At 43.4% G+C, this 25,146-nt stretch overlaps 1 protein-coding gene across 1 annotated transcript in view; it reads right to left on the bottom strand.

The window, feature by feature from the left end:
• The window catches only part of LOC126163098 (putative inorganic phosphate cotransporter), a 168,394-nt gene extending 150,240 nt beyond the window's left edge, over nt 1-18,154 (bottom strand). Inside the window, exon 1 of the mRNA XM_049920018.1 lies at nt 18,117-18,154. Coding sequence (XP_049775975.1) covers nt 18,117-18,150 — 34 coding nt within the window. The 5' untranslated portion in view covers nt 18,151-18,154. The remainder of the gene's footprint in view (nt 1-18,116) is intronic.
• Nucleotides 18,155-25,146: the final 6,992 nt, after the last annotated feature.

Here is a 25,146-nt window from a genome sequence, read left to right as displayed (position 1 = left end):
TCAAGAGAGATAAGGCCACTTGACTTGATTACATTCATATTAGATTGTGTGTTGATTAGAAGACAGAAGCGGCTTATCTGTTATTGGCTGTTCCACGTACTTTACCATAGTTCTGAAAAATCGCACAGGCTCCTTTTTTCGTTTTTAAGAAACGTCGCTGCGCAAATGTGATAAATTATGGGAGCTGGATGGGCTCTGCAAACTATTACTGCGCAGAACACATATCGCCATAATCAGTCACGAGATACAGAAAACCGTATGTAGCTGTGGACAGTTTAATTAAATTACATTTCAGCGTTTACCTTATTGTTTATTGGCCATACTCTATTCACTTATTTACTGATTTATCTCGATATCAAAACACTTTAACTGCAGGGTGAGCATTCTTTGCCCAAACTACAGGTGTTGCAAGCATGGGCGTACCCAGCAGGAGGGGGCGTCAGAGGAGCCACTTCCTCTCCCCTGGAAAAAAAGGAATGATCTTCACATACTAAATCCAAATCCTGCTCCGCCACACAGACAGAAGTGTCATTTGTTTATTAGTTTGGAAAATGGGAACTTGTAATGGCTACCTATAAGTAGGAAGTGCAGCCAGAGTCATATGTCGTAATACCTCAAAATTATTTTATCATTCATCGTGAAGTTAATGTAAGTTTCCCCCTCTCTTTCCATAACTCAGTTTGGAAACAATTTCGACCTTTCGTACATTGTTTGTTTTTCACTGTGGAAGAGGGGCTTTCAGATTCGGTCGTCATTCGGGGTCCCATAACTTAATTTTACATTACTAGACGATTGCTAAGGAACAAAGATTTTTTTGGACGTAATAATCATAGGTAATGATGGACAACGTGAAACAAAGTACATACGTAATAGATGTTAAATGGAATTATTATGATGAAAATTGGTACAGATTTGACTACATGGGAAAACAGAATTGCAGATGTATACAACCTTCATCTTTGACACAGGTCAAACTCCCAACATGAAGGTTGATATCGGGCGCTCCATAAGAAATATACCCTCTTCGGACAATAGTGCACATTTTGCACCTGTTGTTCTTGCTGGCTACCAAACTGCTGACGAGTCCTCGGGGCATATTGTCCTACTCCTCTCTCAAGGCGGTTTTCAGTTCTTGCACTGTTCGGCGATAGGGTGTTCGCTGAGAAACGCGTCTGCCAAGAGCATCCCAGACATGCTCTGTAGGATTTAGGTCCAGGAGTATGCAGGACATTCCATACGTTCATTATCTTCACTTTCTAGTGTGTCCGACATCTCAGCTGTATCGTGTGAAAGGAGATTGTCGTCCATAAACAGTGTGTCGGAACCTATCGCTTCCCTAAACAAACGAATTTGATCCAGAATATCTCCTTGCAATCCCGCTATATTCTGTCGGTAGCTCGTACAAAGGTATGTGGCGGTGTTCGGCCCTTGTGCACAAAGCCTGCCCACAGTAACTGGTGCCAGAATCTCTTACCTGAGTGAAATGAGATTCGTCGTAGAACATCACTCTGGACCACTATTGCTGACCCCAAACAGTGTGTTCCCTACAAAACGAACTCTTCCTCGACGATGAAGTGGTTGAAGAGGGACCCATTTAAGAGGTTTACTAGCATACAAACCATCCTGCTTTAATCGTCATGAAATGTTACTGGCCGAGACACATGTATCGGTAACGTTTGGAAGATCTGCAGTTATCTGCCTAGAAGTGAGATGTCTGCTCCTGTTCTTAATTAGGGCTGAGTATTGATACTCTTGCGATGTGGTAGTGCAGCTATGACCACTGGCATTCTTTCGTACAGCATCTCCGCCTTCAGCAGCCTTTTTTTAATCTCGAGACGACACTTCTGGCCACACCTATTACTGTGGCCGCAGTAGTGAGCCTTTGACTGCCTTCAAGTTGTCCAACTGCTAGTCCACGATCGTAAGCACTCAGATGATGTCTTACAGACATGTTGCCGTACCACACGGAACGTCGCAATAATCGGTTCCACAACAACCTTAGTCAATCACCGTACTGCACGATTTGTCGAATGCATACTGAGCGGCCGTGCAGAGACTTCGCTACAGTTGGAATGTCCTGCCGTCTATATTTTCATCATAGGTCGGGTGTTAAGTAACAGCTGTTGTTTATGTGGTATCGATGCCTGCGATGCCACGGCGTAGGTGCAAGTTCGTAGGTTGGCACTACGACACCGACGACAGCGCCCTCTAGCCGGCGCTGTTCTGCTTTACGAGCGCCGCTGCAGATTCTACACTACTGGCCATTAAAATTGCTGCACCAAGAAGAAATGCAGATGATAAACGGGTATTCATTGGACAAATATATTATACTAGAACTGACATTTGATTACATTTTCACACAATTTGGGTGCATAGATCCTGAGAAATCAGTACTCAGAATAACCACCTCTGGCCGTAATAACGGCCTTGTTACGTCTGGGCATTGAGTGAAACAGAGCTTCGATGGCGTGTACACGTACAGCTGCCCATGCAGCTTCAACACGATACCACAGTTCATCAAGCGTAGTGACTGGCGTATTGTGACGAGCCAGTTGCTCGGCCACCATTGACCAGACGTTTTCAATTGGTGAGAGATCTGGAGAATATGCTGGCCAGGGCAGGAGTCGAACATTTTCTGTATCCCGAAAGGCCTGTACAGGACCTGCAACGTGCGGTCGTGCATTGTCCTGCTGAAATGTAGAGTTTCGTAAGGATCGAATGCCGGGTAGAGCCACGGGTCGTAACACATCTGAAATGTAGCGTCCACTGTTCAGAGAGCCGTCAGTGCGAACAAGAGGTGACATGGCATCCCATACCATCACGCCGGGTGATATGCCAGTGTGGCGATGACGAGTACCTGATTCCAATGTGCGTTCACCGCGATGTCGCCAAACACGGATGCGACCATCATGATGCTGTAAACCGAACCTGGGTTCATCTGAAAAAATTACATTTTGCTGTTCGTGCACCCAGGTTCGTCGTTGAGTGCACCATCGCAGGCGCTCCTGTCTGTGACGCATTTCTCCTCCTTACACGAGGCATCACAACAACGTTTCACCAGGCAACGCCGGTCAACTGCTGTTTGTGTATGAGAAATAGGTTAGAAACTTTCCTCGTGTCAGCACGTTGTATGTGTCGCCACCGGCGCCAACCTTGTGTGAATGCTCTGAAAAGCTAATTATTTGCATATAATAGCATCTTCTTCCTGTCGGTTAAATTTCGCGTCTGTACCACGTCATCTCCGTGGTGTAGCAATTTTAATGACCAGTAGTGTACCATTTGATTCCGAGGAGACGACCTAGCAACACCATTTCTACTTCATGGAGGGCAATTACTGACTTTGTTACTTCAATGATAGTTTGTCCTACTACTAGTAGCCCTTAACGTTGATACCTGTACGGCTTCGCACCTACGTGCTCATCTGTACGCAAAGTTAAGTAAAAGAGTTATCACCTAAACGCAGTACCTCCTTTTCCTGCTCCTACTCGCTTCCTACATTCGGCTTACCCTTCAGTTTACAGGAACAGACCCACGCGCCGCCTTCCAGGCGGGATACAAAAATTTGTTCCATAGTAACTGGCACTTATTACTTAGCAATTATCAAGCAGTGCACTATCAGCCTTAAAAAGCGTATTTCAGTTCATCGTTATCTGACGTGCGACACAACTTCGAAATTCCTGAAATTTTACGAGAAACAGCTCAGAACGAAAGAGGAGATATGATGGATCTTTCTGTGGGCCCCAGCACATGTAGGTCTGGCTTACAATGACAAGTTGCTCCAGTTGGTGAAGGAAGCCAGTGCCTCTGGGCCTTCAGTGAACATCAGTCTACAGCCCCACCATCTGATATTGTGTGGGAAACTGGCCAGTGGCATATAACTGACGCTCTTACATCTGGCTTCAAGCTACTATTCAACCCGTAATTAGAAACTGTCCCAGCCTTCGAAAATTTCAGAAGCGCAGGAAACATTATCATGCTCCAGTTTCTTCCCATGTACACTGGATAGGTATCAAGGGTAACACTCTCTCCGGATATCAGAAGAAGATGAAAAACATTTATTGTTTTCCAGTAAGAATCTTGTTAAAATGAAGTAGCCTCTTCATTAAGTCAGTCCTATTGTTTCATGAACATATCCAAACATATAAAGCCCTTTCCGGTTTCAAACGTCACAGTAACGTGTTTTGTAAAATAAAGTGTATTATCAGTGAGTATATAAGCTTTTATTCTCCCTCTAAGTGTTTATGAAACTTTATTTTTTCATATTAGATTGTATGTCGATTAGAAACTCTTGAGTTTTTCAAGGAAAAAGATGCTGTGTTCTAGCTACAGTTGGTGTCATGACAAGATTCTCTAGCTATGTGCGGTGTGGCACCCTTACCAGAGAGAACTGACAATGGACATTGAGGAAGTGCAGGTCGTTTTGTATTATGCGAAACCGGGGGAGAGTGTCATGGATATCATACTCAGGTTCGGGTGACAATCATTACAATAAAGAATTTTTTGTTGCGAAGAGTTTTTTCACGACATCTCAATCTCCACCCTTCTCTTCTGAATGTGAAAATATTTTGTTGACGCCCACCTGCATTTGGAGAAATTGTCATCGTAATAATACAAATCAGAACTAGCACGAAAAGATACAAGTATTTTTTCATCCCGCGCGTTGTGGAGCGGTAGGGCAATAGGGTGAATGTGGTTCGATGAACTTGTGCAAAATACTTAAGTTTGAATTGTAGAGTACTCGCGTTTTATAGATGTTATGTCCCTATCCGAATACTGTAAAAGAATTTCAAATTATTCTTGGTGTTGTGATATTTTTTAATCAATTTGTTGGCAGTATAGCTACATAAACCCTAGTCAGTTAAAAAAGGATTTAGTAGATTCTGCATTTTCGATTCGTAAAGAATGACTGCCGGAACACATATGAAACTGACTGATGACCCCATAGAAGATAGAAGCTGTCAGATATCTTTAGTGGGAAGAAATCGCCAGGATCTATTCTGACATCTGAAGTCCCTCGAGAAGTGCTGCAGGAGTGTTATAATCACGACATGTTCGAATAAATTTCAGATAAAATCCGTAATTCTTCGTTCATGCAGAGCGCTGTAACATAACTGACGTGTATCAGCAGAATGTAGTTGAAACTTTGAGATTATTGTAATGCAGTGCGCATGATCCAATGAAAATATTATGTTATGGGTGAGTTCACTACCGAATCACTACCAAATCATTAGAACCAATCACGGTACTCAAACGTATAGCGAGCGCCGCTCAGAGCGACTTAAATAAATGCGCTTGTTTCACCTGATAAGAGCCTTCAGACCCTTTCTGACATTTTATTGAGAAATAAATTTCACAACTATTTAGTCACTTACTTTGGTTCTGGAAGATGTCCACTACTCAGCAACATACATTTTCAATAATATGCCAGCAGTTATAAAAAGTTTAAGTAATGATAGAGCACAGTTTGAGAAGAGTCTAAAGGATTTATTGGTGGCCAGCTCCATCTACTCCAATGGTGAATTTCCTGGCAGAACCGATTGATGCATGTATGTTATTATCAATATCACATAATATGAATATTGCGTACAATCTGACTTCTGTACAAATTTTGTGCAGTAGTGCGACCATTGTAAACTAGTGCCATAAAATATTTTTTTTCTTTTATTTTATTTGATGATGGGTGGCTATAATAGCCTTAGGATCATCGTATGCACTTAAGTGTATTGAATATTTAATATTTGCTCACAAGTTTTATAACCTTTTATATTTCAATATGCTTAAGACTTTTGTTTGCCTATTTCACATCCGCAAGGTAGATTACCATATCTGTTCTTATTTTATGAATACTTATCAGGTATTCTTGTTTTCTGACATTTTCCACATCACAGAGGATCTCCTCATTTGGAACGAAAAGTGTATCTAATCTAATCAGACGTCCTTAGCGAACCAACAAAATAAATTATGCAGAACATGAGCCACGTATAATGTTAACAATAATAAATATATAGAATTTCAGAAACAGCAGTCTTATTAACACAGTGAGTGGCCAGAAGTAATTCTTGGTGGATCATTACTGGATGCTCAACACGTCAAATACCTGGGTGTAGCAATTTGTAGCGATATGGAATGGAATTACCACATAGGGTCGGTCGCAAGTAAAGCATGTGGCAGACTTCACCAAAATACACTCCTGGAAATTGAAATAAGAACACCGTGAATTCATTGTCCCAGGAAGGGGAAACTTTATTGACACATTCCTGGGGTCAGATACATCACATGATCACACTGACAGAACCACAGGCACATAGACACAGGCAACAGAGCATGCACAATGTCGGCACTAGTACAGTGTATATCCACCTTTCGCAGCAATGCAGGCTGCTATTCTCCCATGGAGACGATCGTAGAGATGCTGGATGTAGTCCTGTGGAACGGCTTGCCATGCCATTTCCACCTGGCGCCTCAGTTGGACCAGCGTTCGTGCTGGACGTGCAGACCGCGTGAGACGACGCTTCATCCAGTCCCAAACATGCTCAATGGGGGACAGATGCGGAGATCTTGCTGGCCAGGGTAGTTGACTTACACCTTCTAGAGCACGTTGGGTGGCACGGCATACATGCGGACGTGCATTGTCCTGTTGGAACAGCAAGTTCCCTTGCCGGTCTAGGAATGGTAGAACGATGGGTTCGATGACGGTTTGGATGTACCGTGCACTATTCAGTGTCCCCTCGACGATCACCAGTGGTGTACGGCCAGTGTAGGAGATCGCTCCCCACACCATGATGCCGGGTGTTGGCCCTGTGTGCCTCGGTCGTATGCAGTCCTGATTGTGGCGCTCACCTGCACGGCGCCAAACACGCATACGACCATCATTGGCACCAAGGCAGAAGAGACTCTCATCGCTGAAGAGGACACGTCTCCATTCGTCCCTCCATTCACGCGTGTCGCGACACCACTGGAGGCGGGCTGCACGATGTTGGGGCGTGAACGGAAGACGGCCTAACGGTGTGCGGGACCGTAGCCCAGCTTCATGGAGACGGTTGCGAATGGTCCTCGCCGATACCCCAGGAGCAACAGTGTCCCTAATTTGCTGGGAAGTGGCGGTGCGGTCCCCTACGGCACTGGGTAGAATCCTACGGTCTTGGCGTGCATCCGTGCGTCGCTGCGGTCCGGTCCCAGGTCGACGGGCACGTGCACCTTCCGCCGACCACTGGCGACAACATCGATGTACTGTGGAGACCTCACGCCCCACGTGTTGAGCAATTCGGCGGTACGTCCACCCGGCCTCCCGCATGCCCACTATACGCCCTCGCTCAAAGTCCGTCAACTGCACATACGGTTCACGTCCACGCTGTCGCGGCATGCTACCAGTGTTAAAGACTGCGATGGAGCTCCGTATGCCACGGCAAACTGGCTGAAACTGACGGCGGCGGTGCACAAATTCTGCGCAGCTAGCGCCATTCGACGGCCAACACCGCGGTTCCTGGTGTGTCCGCTGTGCCGTGCGTGTGATCATTGCTTGTACAGCCCTCTCGCAGTGTCCGGAGCAAGTATGGTGGGTCTGACACACCGGTGTCAATGTGTTCTTTTTTCCATTTCCAGGAGTGTAGTTTATAAATGCTGACGTCTTATTGTCAGTTAGCACGTTGCTATACAAGAGGCATATTCCACTCTGGTAGTGATACTGAAATTTCTCTGTGATACAGTTATAAATATTTCGTCAATAATTCATGATCGTATGTACATGTCAAAATAGGCGGTTTCTGTAATCTTGCTTAAATCAAACAGTGTTAAAATGCTGGCTTCAGATCTGTCCATGGCATATTTGATACCATCGCTAACAATGACTAAAGCAGTTATTGTGCCATGGTGTTTTCTGAAGCTTGACTGACATTTATCGCCGACGTCATAGGTCTTCAGGTAGTACGTTAGCTGTTTATAAACAATGTGCTCCTAGGCTTGAACTAATGCAGCTAATATGTTGATCCACCTACTGTTGTCTGGTGATTTTATGTTATAATTCATCAAGCTCGAAAAAGCGCAAAAAAGAATGAGGCGAATCGCTGAGATTTTGTTTACGGTAGTTAGAACATCACAGAGACAAAAGCTCCAGTGGGAGACGCAAGATAAAGACATCTTTCACGAAAATGATGGGTTGTAAAATTCTAAGCACTCAGTTTATGGGAGGAGTAAAGTAATATGTTCCTACATTAACATTTTACGTAGCGACAACGAAGGTAAAATAGTCGAAATTAAGTCTCGAAATCATGAGAGACATTACTTTTTTTTCTCGTGAACGTTTGTTAAGTAAAGTGGGAGAGGAGAGTAACAAAATTACTGCACTGCACAGCCTTCGCCACAGACGGTAGATCGCGTGCTGAGTGTTATACGCCAAAAAATCTTATAAGACCTACATTCATTGTTGTTACGACGGCTGAAGAGCGTTTACACTTTCCTTTCACGAGTGGGTAGCACACGTCCACACGAAATTAACGCTTGTTGACATTCCTTTTATACTGACGAGTCAAAACATTATGAACACCTGTTTAACAGGGAACGATTTTCCGTGGCATGGATTCGAAAAGTCCTTGATAGACTTCTGGAGCTAATGGCACCAGACGTCTACGCACAGGTTATGTAGTTCCCGTAAATAACGGGCCAATGGTTTGTGGGCGCCGAGCCGCCGCCCGATATTGTCCCAAAAAGGTCCTTTAAGGTTTTTGGTGGCCAAGGCATCAACGTGTATTCACTATCATGCTTCTCAAAGCACTGTACACGATTATGGCCTCATGGCATGGAGAGTTATCCTGTTGGAAGATGGCCCTACTGGCGTGGAAGAGATCAAGCATGAAAGGACACAGGTGGCCCGCAGTAATGTTTACGTAATACACAGCTGACGTTCTGCCCCCGTTACTACAGTAGGTCCGATAGAAGACCTGGTGGATGTCCTAACACAAAAACATTGACTGCGTTGGTCAGCGTCGGTGACGCAGTTATGTTTCGAGCAGCTGGATGGCGGTGTATCCTGACACGCCCATCGACATGGTGCATCAAAAAACGTGATTCGTCTGACCATGTTCCCATTGATCCAAGAACCAATCGCGATGATCCCGTACCCACTGCAGTCGTAATTGATGATGTCATTGGCCCAACATGAGAACTGGTGGGGGTCGTCTGCTGCAGAGCCCCATGTTGAAGAATTGGCTCTGAAGGCTTTACATGTGGAATAGTGGTCGAGTCGCGCCCTCAACGACGCACGCACTGTCTCTTCGTGAGCGTAAGACAGTAGCGATCCTTGAGACATTTATGTGCCAAGCCGACACTGTACGAAAAATGGCTCTAAGCATTATGGGACTTAACATCTGAGGTCATCAGTCCCTATTGTAAGTAAAAATATGTAAATATACGGAGTAAAGCTGCTGGAACTGTTTGTGTTTCACAGCGGACTGTTCAACGTTACTACAAACAGTGGTATAACACACGTGGTCACGAAATACGACAGAATTGTGGTAGCAAAGAGAGCCTGACTGAGAGGGACTGGAGATAGTTTCACAGCTTGTCAATTAAAACCGGTTCCAAACCCGACAGTAATTGCTGCAGGTAGTGAATGGAAACCCATCTGAACGCGTTAGCGAGAGCAAATTGCGACGGGGAACGAATGCAATGTACATTTGGAGTCGGTCACCTCGCAAGAGGTAATTGCTCACACAGGTATATAAAGACAACAGCAAAGTTCAGTGGGATGGAAGAGTACGTGACTCGTTTTCTGATCACTCCCCTACCCTATTACATCTCAAATGGCCTGCAAAATCATTTAGTTTAAACACCCCAGATAACCTGGAGGGATACGCCGGAACAGCGGGTAAAACGCCGACACCAGCACCCTCGCAATTGGTGGAACCGAATGATCATTTCCTTAGCGAGTGGCTTAACCTGTAAGCGACTTGCCTGCACAAACTTGTGGACTCACTTCCAAACGGTCTTCAAGTCCAGGGGCGTAATTGCACGGTGTTAAATAATGCTTGTAATGATTTCTCTAGAGGTGACTAACTTTTTGTCCAAGGCACTTATGACAGCCTGTATTCGTGTGTAATAGCTGTATGTTACTAGTCTTGATTATATCTTCAGGGTTTTTAAGTGCTATATCTAAAGGGCTGAATAAAATTATTAGTTCGCAAAAATATTCTTGAAATACTATAAACTAATGCTGACGAGATGTTCTAATTTCACAAGCGACCCCCAGTTTCAGTTTTGCAGTATTTGTCCTACACCCTTACTCTAGTCATCCAGGCCTGTCATTATTTCGCTTTAGACTTTTTTTATAATGTTGTGGCTCATGTGAACCTGGTCTTACAGTCTTGAATATCATTCAATACGTAGTGCAATTTGCCATTAAGCAACCGATTTCCTAAACTTCAATCATCCCGTGACTAAGACCAGAAGATCTACGTGCCACATTATACACTCCTGGAAATGGAAAAAAGAACACATTGACACCGGTGTGTCAGACCCACCATATTTGCTCCGGACACTGCGAGAGGGCTGTACAAGCAATGATCACACGCACGGCACAGCGGACACACCAGGAACCGCGGTGTTGGCCGTCGAATGGCGCTAGCTGCGCAGCATTTGTGCACCGCCGCCGTCAGTGTCAGCCAGGTTGCCGTGGCATACGGAGCTCCATCGCAGTCTTTAACACTGGTAGCATGCCGCGACAGCGTGGACGTGAACCATATGTGCAGTTGACGGACTTTGAGCGAGGGCGTATAGTGGGCATGCGGGAGGCCGGGTGGACGTACCGCCGAATTGCTCAACACGTGGGGCGTGAGGTCTCCACAGTACATCGATGTTGTCGCCAGTGGTCGGCGGAAGGTGCACGTGCCCGTCGACCTGGGACCGGACCGCAGCGACGCACGGATGCACGCCAAGACCGTAGGATCCTACGCAGTGCCGTAGGGGACCGCACCGCCACTTCCCAGCAAATTAGGGACACTGTTGCTCCTGGGGTATAGGCGAGGACCATTCGCAACCGTCTCCATGAAGCTGGGCTACGGTCCCGCACACCGTTAGGCCGTCTTCCGCTCACGCCCCAACATCGTGCAGCCCGCCTCCAGTGGTGTCGCGACAGGCGTGAATGGAGGGACGAATGGAGACGTGCCGTCTTCAGCGATGAGAGTCGCTTCTGCCTTGGTGCCAATGATGGTCGTATGCGTGTTTGGCGCCGTGCAGGTGAGCGCCACAATCAGGACTGCATACGACCGAGGCACACAGGGCCAACACCCGGCATCATGGTGTGGGGAGCGATCTCCTACACTGGCCGTACACCACTGGTGATCGTCGAGGGGACACTGAATAGTGCACGGTACATCCAAACCGTCATCGAACCCATCGTTCTACCATTCCTAGGCCGGCAAGGGTACTTGCTGTTCCAACAGGACAATGCACGTCCGCATGTATCCCGTGCCACCCAACGTGCTCTAGAAGGTGTAAGTCAACTACCCTGGCCAGCAAGATCTCCGGATCTGTCCCCCATTGAGCATGTTTGGGACTGGATGAAGCGTCGTCTCACGCGGTCTGCACGTCCAGCACGAACGCTGGTCCAACTGAGGCGCCAGGTGGAAATGGCATGGCAAGCCGTTCCACAGGACTACATCCAGCATCTCTACGATCGTCTCCATGGGAGAATAGTAGCCTGCATTGCTGCGAAAGGTGGATATACACTGTACTAGTGCCGACATTGCGCATGCTCTGTTGCCTGTGTCTATGTGCCTGTGGTTCTGTCAGTGTGATCATGTGATGTATCTGACCCCAGGAATGTGTCAATAAAGTTTCCCCTTCCTGGGACAATGAATTCACGGTGTTCTTATTTCAATTTCCAGGAGTGTATTTTACAAGTACACGGAAAGATTTTTCTCCAGAGACATCACAAGGAAAATCTTTCGGGACAAGTTCCGCCCATATTCTACTATTAAGACACCGTACACCAAGATGCAATAAGTGATATTTCCTAGTGCCTTGATTTGGGCTACATTCCTGTTCCGTCTTTAGTTACCTCATTGCCAACAGGACGTTAAACACTAACCTTCTTTCTGAATTCCTGTGTAAGATGTATTATCCAAATATAACTACAAGATCACACTACCTCTTTCAGCAGGTATCCCTCATTGTTATGTATAGCCTGAACGCGCTTGATTTGTTTTATCGACTGTTTCCTTCTTGCAATCTCAATTAACAACGTTCGCGAAACACCAAACCCTCACATTCTGAATTACTTTCAACCCCCTCTCAAACCACATGTGTTTGTACCGATTCCTGTGTTGCAATCACTCGACTGTTGAATAACTTGCACTGTAGTTTTAAAGAAGTTTCAAATTTCCTCTTTTTTCAACATTAACTAAGGGCGTATGTCTTAAAATAACATTATCTCCCCATTAATTTTCGCAGATTCAGTATACTCATTAATCTGCAGTCTACATGTTTTAACTCTTTCTTTCTCCCATTCTCCTATATCTGTATTTCTTTTTTATCGTTCTAAGTCTCGTTTGCACTATACAAGGTGTTTCCGTAAGAGAGTGCAAAACTTTAATAGAACCTAGAGAATGGTCCACTGAACAACTTGAAGTAGGAAACCTGGAATCGGAGAAGCCATCTTAAGGAGATAATGGGAATAAAATCACATTTCTGTATACTTTTTTATTTGCATCAGTTACAGTTAACTGCAAATACCATCACTGAGGCAATGAATGTACCATTTGTATTGTGTCTTACAAAATGTGCTACAAACCGATGGCCGTCAACCTCAATGCATGCACAACATTGGCGAACAAGATTCTCACGTACCCTGACAAATATCCCTGGTGTTTCTCTAATTACATCACAGGCAGCAGCAATTCTGGCAACTAATTCCATCTCTGTATCCACTGGGGACTCATACATAACTGGCTTTAGATATCCCCATAGGAAATAACGAAGGGGATTCAGTTCGCGTGAACTCGAAGGCTATGGAATAGGGCCTCCCTTTCCAATTCATCGCCGCCCGGGGTGGCCGAGCAGTTCTAGGCGCTACAGTCTGGAACCGCGCGACCGCTACCGTGTGTGATCGCTCAATGTCACTCAATACGATCACGACGACACCCCTCGATCGACGTTAGCACTCGTGGTGTCACTCGCCTTCATACATGGCAGTGGACGTTTGAAAATTCGTGAAGCTAGCTCAATGGTCGTCAATTGATTTAAATGTTATTCCCGACTGACTCTTAATTCAATTACTGCCACGGGGGTGAGGAGAAAGAACACATCCTGGTGATACCAGCATTATGCGTATTTATATGTTCGATTAATCTGAATGGCTTGCAATGTTCCAGCGATTCTATTCGAACTCTATGCTGACGTACCGGCAAGGACCATTTTCGCAGATAAACATTCAAGTACGTAATGGATGTTCAGTTTCTCAATACAGTTCGTCGCACTCACACATTATACATCCGCTGTAAGAAGAATTTCATGCATTTACGTTTTTGGTGTCCCACAATATTGGTTGGCTAAATATTATGACGATACGTTGTATACAACTTCCACAGATATTGTTTATCATGTAGTCAAGGCTACGTAATGAAGCCAAAATCGTGAATAAAATTGAAATGTAGTTTGTTTATTAACACATTTCTTTTCACTAACTAAATATGAAATATGATCGGGACTGGAGGTGATGATCCTATCCTTCTTTTCGGTATTAAAATGGTCGATATCGTGTTCTGAATAACGCGTGTCATATAATGTCCAAATATCGACACGACCCAGGCTATCAATTCGGCACTGAAATGTCCATTCTTCGCTCTCAAAATGTTCTATGTGATTGTCTTTCACACGCAGAGTTCAATTTAACGGTGTATGCACTCTTTTTAGTATTTTAGGTCCCCGTTAATTAATATCTGATAGTTAATAAGCAAACTATTTTTTATGCTGGCGCGTTGTTTGTATCGGTTACCCCCGCAACCGTCCAAGGATAAGATTCTCTTAATGTTCCGCGCACACGCGTTTCACAATTTTATAAAATTCAGAATTACGTAAACTATAGCTTTCCGTTGCGTACAACTTTCGTGGGTTCCACAACCATAATAGTTTCCCAAGAGTATCTTTCCCAGTTAACACAAAGTTCGAATTACGTTGTCGGAATCATTTTCACTTCACTCGACAATAAACGTCTCTGATCACTTCGTCACACGTAATGTATTTTGAACGTGCTTGAAGAGTCTTTAAATAATCTCCTTAACGAATTTCGCAGTCGCGTACCACTTTTTCCTCGACTAGCCCGATCGCGATAACTGAAGGTAGAGAGCTCAATAATGTGTTACATGTTCTTTTATATGTATTAAAAAACAAACGCGCCCCTATATCTTTCTGTCCCGCTTGGTCTTTGCTACTTTGCTTTTTATTACTTTTCATTATATTGCTTCTTAGTAATACTGTGCAGTTATTAAAGTTTCGTATTACTTTCCCCTTTTTAATTCTTCCAAAATAAAGTCTATTTATTCCGGATTTTAATTAATATGATGCTAATTGACACGCTTGCTCGCAAAGTACCGTTATAGGTCACAGGTTCGAATCCTGCCTCGGGCATTGGTGTGTGTGATGTCCTTAGGTTAGAGTTGGTTTAATTAGTTCTAAGTTCAAGGGGACTGATGACCTCGGATGTTAAGTCCCGTAGTGCTCAGAGCCAACCAATCCAGCGACCACGAAATATAACACTGAGATGGTTGCGGGCATCCACACTGAAGTGAGGTGGTGCACCGTGTTGTTGTATCCATATCGTCTCACGAACAACCAAGCGAACGTTCTCCAACAACTCAGGTAGAGCTCTTTGCACGAACCTCAAGTATAGGTGGCCATTCAGACGGCCAGGTAGAAAATATGGCCCAATGATAATGTCGCCAGCAATGCAGGCCCACATATTCAAAGCAAAACCTACTTGATGGTGTGACTACTACAGCGTGAGGGTTTTCCTCACCCACACATGGCTATTCCTGCTATTTGAAATACCGTCACGATCAAGTAAGGCTTCGTCAGCAAACAGCACAATGTGGTGGAAATCTATCCGATCAATCCATTGTTGGAGCAACCACCGACCCAGTGCGACCCTTGGTACAAAGTCAGTCATAAGCATTACATGGACTTGTTGTGGGTGATACGAGTGTAATAGTTGTTCGTGGAGTACTCGCCACCCGCTAGTATGTGCAGCGCCCATTTCACGAACAATACGACGAGTACTTGTAGTGGGATCCGCTGCAACACGCTCCAGCACCTCCTCTTCCAAATCAGGTGGGCGAGTGGCGCTCATGTTACCTGGTCCCTCGTTTCTTTTTTCCAATGATCCAGTCTCCCGCATTCGTCGACTGAGAGAAATAAACACTCGTCGGAACGGATAATGCAAGTTACGAAATTTTTCTCTGTATAGCCTTTCAGCGGCGAGACCATTGCAACGTACTTCCCCATACACAAGTGTATGTCAGTGCAAAACTGTACCGGTACTGCTCCATCGTACAGTACTGTACGTCTCTGAACAGCACTAAGTAATGAATGGGTTTGTCGTTGATTCATAACACGTTCTGTCACGGGAAAATGTAAATACGATACAACTGAGCCACCTTATGGACAAGTAAAGTTAAGCAAAACCTGCCTTATGACTTCCTAGTAATCAGGCTCGTCCTCCATGTTTCCTTGCAGGCAATAAAGAACGTGTAAGTAAATAAATAGCACAGTACGTATAAACTTGTACGCATGTTAGTTGTAAATAAGCTAGAAAACAGTAATGCTAGACAAAGCGGTAGACAAGCTTACTTCCGTATCTCCTTCAGCTGGCTTCTCTGACCCCAGGTACCCTACCTCAACTTGTCCAGTTGAGCATTCTCTGTGTCCTCTTACATTTTTTGCACGCTCTCAGGGAAACACCCTGTAGTTATTATAGTCATTAGTTATTATAGGGTGCCGGCCGGGGTGGCCGAGCGGTTCTAGGCGCTTCAGTCTGGAACCGCGCGACCGCTACGGTCGAAGGTTCGAATCCTGCCTCGGGCATGGATGTGTGTGTTGTCCTTAGGTTAGTTAGGTTTAAGTAGTTCTAAGTTCTAGGGGACTGATGACCTCAGATGTTAAGTCCTATAGTGCTCAGAGCCATTTTATTATAGGGCAGCTTGCAGAATAATGAGATAAAAGCTGCGTTTCAACTCCTTTCCTTCTTTTCTTTGTCCTTCCTTTTTTTCACTTATTATATTCTCTTTGTACGTTTTTATTGCATTACAGTTATCATAAAATTAGGTGCTTTAACGCAGCATCACGGCTTAAATATCCTCTCATGAAATTTATTGTAGTTAATCCATGTAATTCGAAGAGATAATTATGTCAGTAGTTAGAAAACCATGTGGAAAAATTATCTTTGCTAAAATTTTCTTTTCTTCAGAAAGGCGGCGAATAATGCTGCTACAAAACTCTGTAATGACCTCTTATCTCATGATATAAAATGTCTGGCAGACACCAAAGCTAAATTTGAAAGGCAAGTAAAAAGAACTTTCTTCTGGCAACTCCTATTCCAGAGGGCAGTTTTTATTTAGAAATTTGCAGCTGCTATAGAGCAAAAGTCTTATACAGATGCTGTTATTAAACAGAACTTTCTTTTTTGTTATATGAACTTATCTGTTAGAGGATACCATTCAGACATATTCAAATAGAAATTTATTTAATATCCTGTAAACTGACTCGTTCCACGTCATTACATTATATTTTACAACAGCCCCGGATGTAACTCATAATTAACAAAGTTACCTAATCTTCAGATTGGCTTTCACAACCTGCAGCCTGTGTCTAAGCAAAGTATTGTCTTATAGGGTACCCACGGAAATTTGTAATCCAGTTGATTTCTTAGTGAACGCAGCACTGTGTCTTGGTTGGAGAATCGTCGACAGATGTAGAAGCTTGGGAAAGTATGTTAGAATTTTGCTGTTCATGTTGTATATTAATGACCTGTCAGGTAATATTAATAGTGACATCAGACTTCGCAGATGATTCTGCTACCATTAATAAAGTACTGCCTAAAAAAAAGAGGACTACACAAATATTCAGACAGATCTCGGCAAGACTTCAGTGCGATGCAAAAATTGGTAGTTATTGTTCTGGCATGTAAAATGTACACTTCAAAGAACGAAAAAAACATAGTATGCTATGACTTCAGCCGGCAGGAGTGGCCGAGCCGTTCTAGGCGCTACAGTCTGGAACCGCGCTACCGCTACGGTCGCAGGTTCGAATCCTGCCTCGGGCATGGAGGTGTGTGATGTCCTTAGGTTAGTTAGGTTTAAATAGTTCTAAGTTCTAGGGGACTGATGACCTCAGAAGTTAAGTCCCATAGTGCTCAGAGCCATTTGAACCATTTTTTATGACTACAATACCAATCAGACACAGTTGGAATCTAACAACTTACACAAATACTTCGATGTAAGAATTTATAGGGATATGAAATGGAACGATCACATAATCTTAGGTTGAAAATGTGGCACACTTCGGATTATTGATACGATTTTGGGGAAAATGCAATTAGTTTACAAAAATCTGCTTACAAAACTCTCACACGATCTATCCTATAACATTACTCGAAGGTATGGTACCCATACCAGATAGGACTAAAAGGGGATATTGAACGCATACAGATAAGATCAACACGAATGGTCACAGATTGGTTCAACCCAGTAAAGAACTGAACTGGCAGACGCCTGAAGATAGACCCAAAGTATTTTGCAAACGCCTATTTGCAAAGTTTCAAGAAACAGTATCTATTGACGAATCTAGGAATACACCGTGATCAGCTGCATATCGTTCCTGTAGTGACCGCGAAGGCTAGTAACAGCGCGATCAGAGGCATTTAAACAGCATTTCTTCCCGCACTCCACACAGGAGTTTAACGGGAAGAAAACATAAGCGATACAATGGGTGGTACCCTCTGTCTCGCACTTCAGAGACTTTTGCCGAGTGTAGATGTAGTTGCAACGTCCATAAACTGCCATGGGTTCCCTCCTGAATCACTTTTACGTTGCTAAACACTCGTCGCCCGCTCGGACACTTGCTGTACTCACTGTGTGTGCTGAGCTCCGGCTGTGGTTCCATCATGGCCACGGCGGCGGACTGACAGACCGCATCAGCTGATTGTGGTCTCTCTGTAAACCCCCACCCAAGCTGCCGCGCGGATACGTCAGCCGCTATCGCCAACGGACCGTAGCGAGCAACCGTACTTCGCGGTTAGCGAGACACAGATCTCAACAAGGCACAGCAGCTGCGTGCGGATTGTACTGCGAATACATAGAAAGAAGGATCCTTTATTGTATGACTATCTGATAGCGGAACACTGGTAGCAGTTACTTCTGTAAAATATCTGTGAGTATGCGTACGGAACTATTTGAAGTGGAATGATCATATAAAATTAATTGTTGGTAAGGCGGGTGCCAGGTTGAGATTCATTGGGAGAATCCTTAGAAAATGTAGTCCATCAACAAACGAGATGGCTTACAAAACACTCTTTCGACCTATACTTGAGTATTGCTCTTCAGTGTGGGATCCGTACCAGGTCGGGTTGACAGAGGAGTTAGAGAAGACCTAAAGAAGAGCTGCGCGTTTCGTCACGGGGTTATTTGGTAAGCGTGATAGCGTTACGGAGATGTTTAACAAACTCAAGTGGCAGACTCTGCAAGAGAGGCGCTCTGCATCGCGGTGTAGCTTGCTGTCGAGGTTTCGAGAGGGTGCGTTTCTGGATGAGGTATCGAATATATTGCTTCCCCCTACTTATACCTCCCGAGGAGATCACGAATGTAAAATTAGAGAAATTCGAGCGCGCACGGAGGCTTTCCGGCAGTCGTTCTTCCCGCGAACCATACGCGACTGGAACAGGAAAGGGAGGTAATGACAGTGGCACGTAAAGTGCCCTCCGCCACACACCGTTGGGTGGCTTGGGGGAGTATAAATGTATATGTAGATGTAGTAGATGTAGCTTGTGATTACGAGTCCTGCACTCAAGTTGTTGTTCTTTCTCTTCTTTTTCTTCTTCTTCTTCTTCTTCACTTCAAGGAGTAGGCTAATAGCCTGTTGCGTCTTCACAAAAGCCACCTTTTCCTTGTCTTTATACCTCTTCTACAGGTCTGACTAATCTTTCTGTTTCTATCCTTTCAATATGCTTCGTCCATTTTGTTATTTTGTTTTCTATTCGTTCGTTCATGCAGAATATATTTAATTCTTTTCACATTTCAAAATCCTTTATTCGCTCTATCAGAGTACACGCTTTTACTTTCCTTAATATTTGCGTTTCAGATAACTGTCCTTTGGTCTTTCTTAGTTGTTGTTCAGGTCTCACTTCCAGAATTGAGCATATGTGTTGCCCTTACTTTGTACATCTACATGGCTACTCTGCATATCACACCTAAGTGCCTGGCAGAGGGTTCATCGAACAATCTTCGGCCGGCCGCGGTGGCCGAGCGGTTCTAGGCGCTTCAGTCCGGAACCTCGCGACTGCTACGGTCGTAGGTTCGAATACTGCCTCGGGCATGGATGTGTGTGATGTCTTAGGTTAGTTAGGTTGAAGTAGTTCTAAGTTCTAGCGGACTGATGACCTCTGATGTTAAGTTCCGTAGAGCTCAGAGCCATTTGAACCATTTTGAACCATCTTCACAATAATTCTCTATTATTCCAATCTCGAACAGGGCACGGAAAAAACGAACACCAGTATCTTTCCGTGCGAGCTATGATTTCCCTTATTTTATTGCCGGCCGCAGTGGCCGTGCGGTTCTGGCGCTGCAGTCCGGAACCGCGGGACTGCTACGGTCACAGGTTCGAATCCTGCCTCGGGCATGGGTGTGTGTGATGTCCTTAGGTTGGTTAGGTTTAAGTAGTTCTAAGTTCTAGGGGACTTATGACCTAAGATGTTGAGTCCCATAGTGCTCAAAGCCTTATTTTATTATGATCGTTTCTCCCTTTGTAGATCGTCGTCAACAAAATATTGTCGCATTCGGAGGAGAAATTCGGTGACTGAAATTTACAGTGAAGACCCCGCTTCAACGAAAAACGCCTTTGTTTTAATGATTTCCTCCCCAAATCCTGTACCATGTCTCTGACACTGTCTCCCCTATTTATCGATAATACAAAACGTGTTGCTCTTCTTCGAACTTTCTCGATGTACTCCGTTAATCCTATCTGGTAAGGATACCAGACCGCGTAGAAGTGCTCCAAAAGAGAACGAACAAGAGTAGTGTAGGGAGTCTCTAGTAGATCTGTTGGATCTTCTAAGTGTTCTGTCAATAAAACGCAGCCTTTGGTCCAGCTTCTCCACAACATTTCCTGTGTGTGCTTTCCAAATTAAGTTGTTCGTAATTGTAATTCCTAGGTATTCAGGTGAATTTAAGGCCTTTAGGTTTAATCGATTTATTATGTAACCGAACTTTAACGGATTACTTTTAGCACTCATGTGGATGTTCTCACACACTTCTTTCAGCTACCAATTTTCGCACTGTATAGATATCTTATCAAAATCGTTTTGCAATTGGGTTTGATCTTCTGATGACTTTACTAACCGGTAAACGACAGCATCATCTGCAAACAACCTGAGACGGTTGCTCATATTGTCTCCTAAATCGTTTATACAGATAAGGAACAGCAGAGGGTCTATAACACTACCTCGGGGAACGCCAGAAATCACTTATGCTTTACCTGATGACTTTCCGTCAGTTAATACGAACTGTGTGACCTATCTGAGAGGAAGTCACTAATCCAATCGCATAACTAAGACAATATTCCATAAGCAAGCAGTTTGTTTACAAGCCGCTTGTGAGGTACAGTGTCATAAACCTTCTGGACAGCTAGAAATACGGAAACTATTTTAAATCTCTTGACGTAGGACTCATCACTTCGTGTGAGTCTAGAGCTAGCTGTGTTTCAGAAGAACGATGTTTTCTACATCCGTGTTGACTATGTGTCAATAGACCTTTCTCTTCGAGGTAATTCATAATGTTCAAAAATCCTTCTGCGTATCGAACGTTAATGATATAGGTCTATAATTTAGTGGATTACTCATATTGCCTTTCTTGAATACTGGTGTGACCTGTGGAATTTCCAAGTCTTTGAGTACGGATCTTTCATCGAACGAACGGTTGTATATAATTATTAAGTAAGGAGCTACTGCATCAGCATACTCTAAAAAGAACCTAATTGGTATACAATCTGGACAAGATGATTTCCTTTTATTAAATGACTGAAGTTATTTCACAATTCCGAAGGTATCTACATCTAAGTTACTCATGTTGGCAGCTGTTCTTGATTCGAATTCCAGAATGTTCACTTCATCTTGTATGGTGAAGGAATTTGTGAAGGCTACGTTTCGTAATTTTGCTTTAGCAGCACTCATCGATAGTATGTCCATTCCTATCGCGCAGAGAAAGCATTGATTGTGTCTTCCCAGTAGCTTACTTTACATACGACCAGCATCTCTTTGATTTTCTATCAGGTTTAAAGACAAAGTTTCATTGTGGAAAGCATTATAAGCGCCTCGCGTTGAAGTCTACGCAAATTTTCAAGCTTCTGTAAAAAATTGCCTATCTTGTGGACTTTGAGTTCGTCTTCAAGTATTTCTTGGTTAATTTTCTGTGTATAGTGCCACAAATCGTTTGAAACTTATTTAACTTTTTGGAGATGTCATTATCATATTCATAACTCAGATCACATCCTTACAGTTGAATGTGAGATACCTGTTCATCTGATTTCCCGTTAAATACTCTTCTAGAACGTAATTGGTATTTCCTTTAAAAGGCGGAACTTAGGTTTTATCTGCTGGTATTTTCAAGTTATAGAGTTATCTGCTGAGCCCAAACGATATAGAGTAATTGTAAATCATCTTCAGTCTTTTGTAAAATTATTTTGTCATCAGAAAATAATACAATATTTAAGTATGTGTTTCTAAGAATTAATTTTATTTCTGGATTAGCTTCTTATTTCCATTGTCTAACAATGTCGTCAATATGTACATTAAATAAAATGGGTTTGCGACTTTTCGTATTCGTATGCTCTTTTCTATTATTTGCTTTGTTTTGTTTTACTATTACTATTATTATTTGCGTAACAACGCATATATGAAAAGAGCCGCGAAATACCTTTTAGCAATGCGGTGCTATGAATTTCTTTACAATCATTAATTTTCAACAAAACAGAATATATTGGGTTCTTATTGTTCTGTATCTGGCTTTCTATTAAAGGAACATTTTTCGTTACTGTAACTCACTCTAAAAGTCAACATATCTTCCCTACTTTACAGTTATTGAAAATGAAAATTACTTTGTTATGAATGCTGCTGTTACAGTTCACATGATTGTTCAACAACAAAATTTTGCAGTGGATTTTGGTTATCAGTAAAACACCATTCAGTACCACGACTAGCACAAGAACATGAGACTATTATCGGAGAAAAATACGTTTTCACTATAAGGTTTGCCAGACCAGAACCAAGCACAGCAAGATTCCTATTATATTACGAAGGTAAATTATCTTTTTGTACTGTTAGTTATATATATTATCAGCGGCCCGCGCCAACCTGCAACACATCATAAAATCTGCTGCTCTGCAAGTCCGGAAGCTGAAAGAAATAATTTTATTTCACTATTACCTTCCCGCTTCTTTGCGGTATGATAGCTTTCATTTAATGTAGTTTGAATACGCCGCGGCAGCGGCTCGTTCGTTCGTAGCGCAGCTCGGCACCACGGATAATATTTAAATAACTGAAAATGTCTCAAAAGGATGGGATAATATGCCAAGCAAGCTATTACAAATAATAATGCAAGGTTTCATTTAAATAACTCTATTCAAAACATTTAAATATGTTAACTATTACACACCTTTAAAATGAGTACGTAATGGCGTACATCTCTCAGTCTTGACAAAAGAAGGCTACGCTAGCGTACAATACAATGTCACAGGCTATCCTACTCGCTTAACTCCAAGAAGAAGACATAGAAATCAATGTTCGCTCTGTATTATTTATACTAGTTGCACATTCTCATCTTTGTTTGATATTTATCGTCTGTGGCGGTTTCAGTACTCGCCGACACAGATATTATCTAAAATAAATAAAAAAAATACATAATTTTATACAATAACAAAATATGATACACAAGGTTTTCTCGTTACTACATAATATGTCTTTTGCTAATAGACGTTACAGACTGCACCCTTGTCATACTCTTCTGTCAGCAGCTATTGGTTCTGTTCTCTTTTTCCCGTATTAAATAAAATTTCGTCATTTGAATACGAACTTTTTATCACTTGCATCAAATGTTTCAGATAATCTCGTCTTTCCACTATATTCCACAGCATGTACCTATCGACTCTGTCAAAGGCTTTTTCACAATCTACCAATGCAATGTGTGTTTCGAGATTATGTCCTCGTTTCTTTCCAGTCATCTGCCACGCTACTGTGGTATTGTCAATGCATTATCGTCCTTATCTAAAACCGTTTTGTTCTTCCAATTAGAGCGTGTTGGCTATTTTTTCTGCCCGTTATTAATTATTCGTGCATAAAATTTGTATCCAGTGTTCAACAAACTTATTTCTCTGTAGATTTTTCTTATAAATATAAGGAAGGACATGATTGTCAAATTTTCCACCTTTGAAACGCACTGGCAGAAATGGAAAACGTTATACCATGCAGCACCTGTCCGTTACTGATCAAATATTGCGAAGATGTTCATTACATAAAGGGTGGTGATGTGCGGTGCGAAGACTGGTTTGACGGAACTCTCCTTGTTAGCCAATCCGGGGCGGGCCTCTTCATTTCTGCGTAACTACCGCAAAGTACATCCATTTGAATCTGCTTGCTGCAGTCAAACAGTGGATTCGCCCTAGAATTTTTACGCTCCACGTTTTCCCGCAGTGTGGCCGTGTTGGTTCTACATCTACAGCTAAACAGATTCTCCGCAAGCCACCGTGCGGTGCGTGGCGGAGGGTACCCTATACCACTACTCGTCGATTACTTTTCTGCTCCCCTCAGAAATAGAGCGAGGGAAAAAGAGCGTCTGCATGCCTCCCTGTGAGCCCCAATTTCTCGAACTTATCTTCCTTTTTTTTTTGTGGTTTTAGGGCGCACAACTTCAATGCTCATTAGCGCCCTGACTACTCTAAGAATGCACCGCGAGGCACAAGTGGACAACAACTAAAAGGGAAAACACGATAAAAGACAGACTGACAGGCATAGGATTAAAAAACAGCATCATCAAATGTCCTGAGAGAGGTTTGTCAAATTGATAAAACGAAGAACACGAGCAACTGCTCGTGGGTCATCCGCTAAAATGGCATCGAAAGTACTTGGCAGGTTAAGATCTAGACGCAGTGTGTTAAAATATGGACAGGACATTAAAATGTGTTGAACCGATAGCAAGTGCCCACATGGGCAGAACGGCGCTGGCGCAGCCGTCAGCAGATGGCGATGGCTGAACCGGCAGTGGAACTTATCTTCGTGGCCCTTACGCGCAATGTATGTTGGTGACAGAAGAATGGTTCGGCAGTGAGCTTCAAATGCCGGTTCTCTAAATTTTCTCAATAGCGTGTCTCGAAAAGAACGTCGCCTCCCCTCCAGGGATTCCTGTTTGAGTTCCCGAAGCATCTCCGTAACAGTTACGTGTAGTTCGAACCTACCGGTAACAAATCCTGCAATCCACCTCTGAATTGCTTCGATACCTTTCTTCAATCCGAACTTGTACGGATCCCAAACACTCGAGCAGCACTGAAGAATTGGTCGCACCAGCATCCTATATGCGGTCTCCTTTTCAGATGAACGACTTTTTTCTAAAAAATTTCTAATGAACCGAAGTCGACCATTCGCCTTCCCTACCACAGTTCTCACACGCTCTTTCCACCTCATATGGCTTTGTATCGTTACGCCCAGATATTTAAACGATTTGACTGTGTCAAGCAGGACACTAGTAATACTGTATCCGAACATTAACTTAAATTTTTCCACATTTAGGGCTAGCTGCCATTCGTCATACCAACAGGAATTTTTTTCCAAGTCGACTTGTATCCTCCTACAGTCACTCAACTTCGACACCTTACCGTACACCACGGCATCATAAGCAAACA

This window comes from Schistocerca cancellata, chromosome 1, assembly GCF_023864275.1.
Source record: "Schistocerca cancellata isolate TAMUIC-IGC-003103 chromosome 1, iqSchCanc2.1, whole genome shotgun sequence".
NCBI classification, from domain to species: Eukaryota; Metazoa; Arthropoda; class Insecta; order Orthoptera; family Acrididae; genus Schistocerca; species Schistocerca cancellata.
The sequence above is the reverse complement of the archived record's forward strand: the minus strand, read 5'-3'. Positions and strand labels throughout refer to the sequence as shown.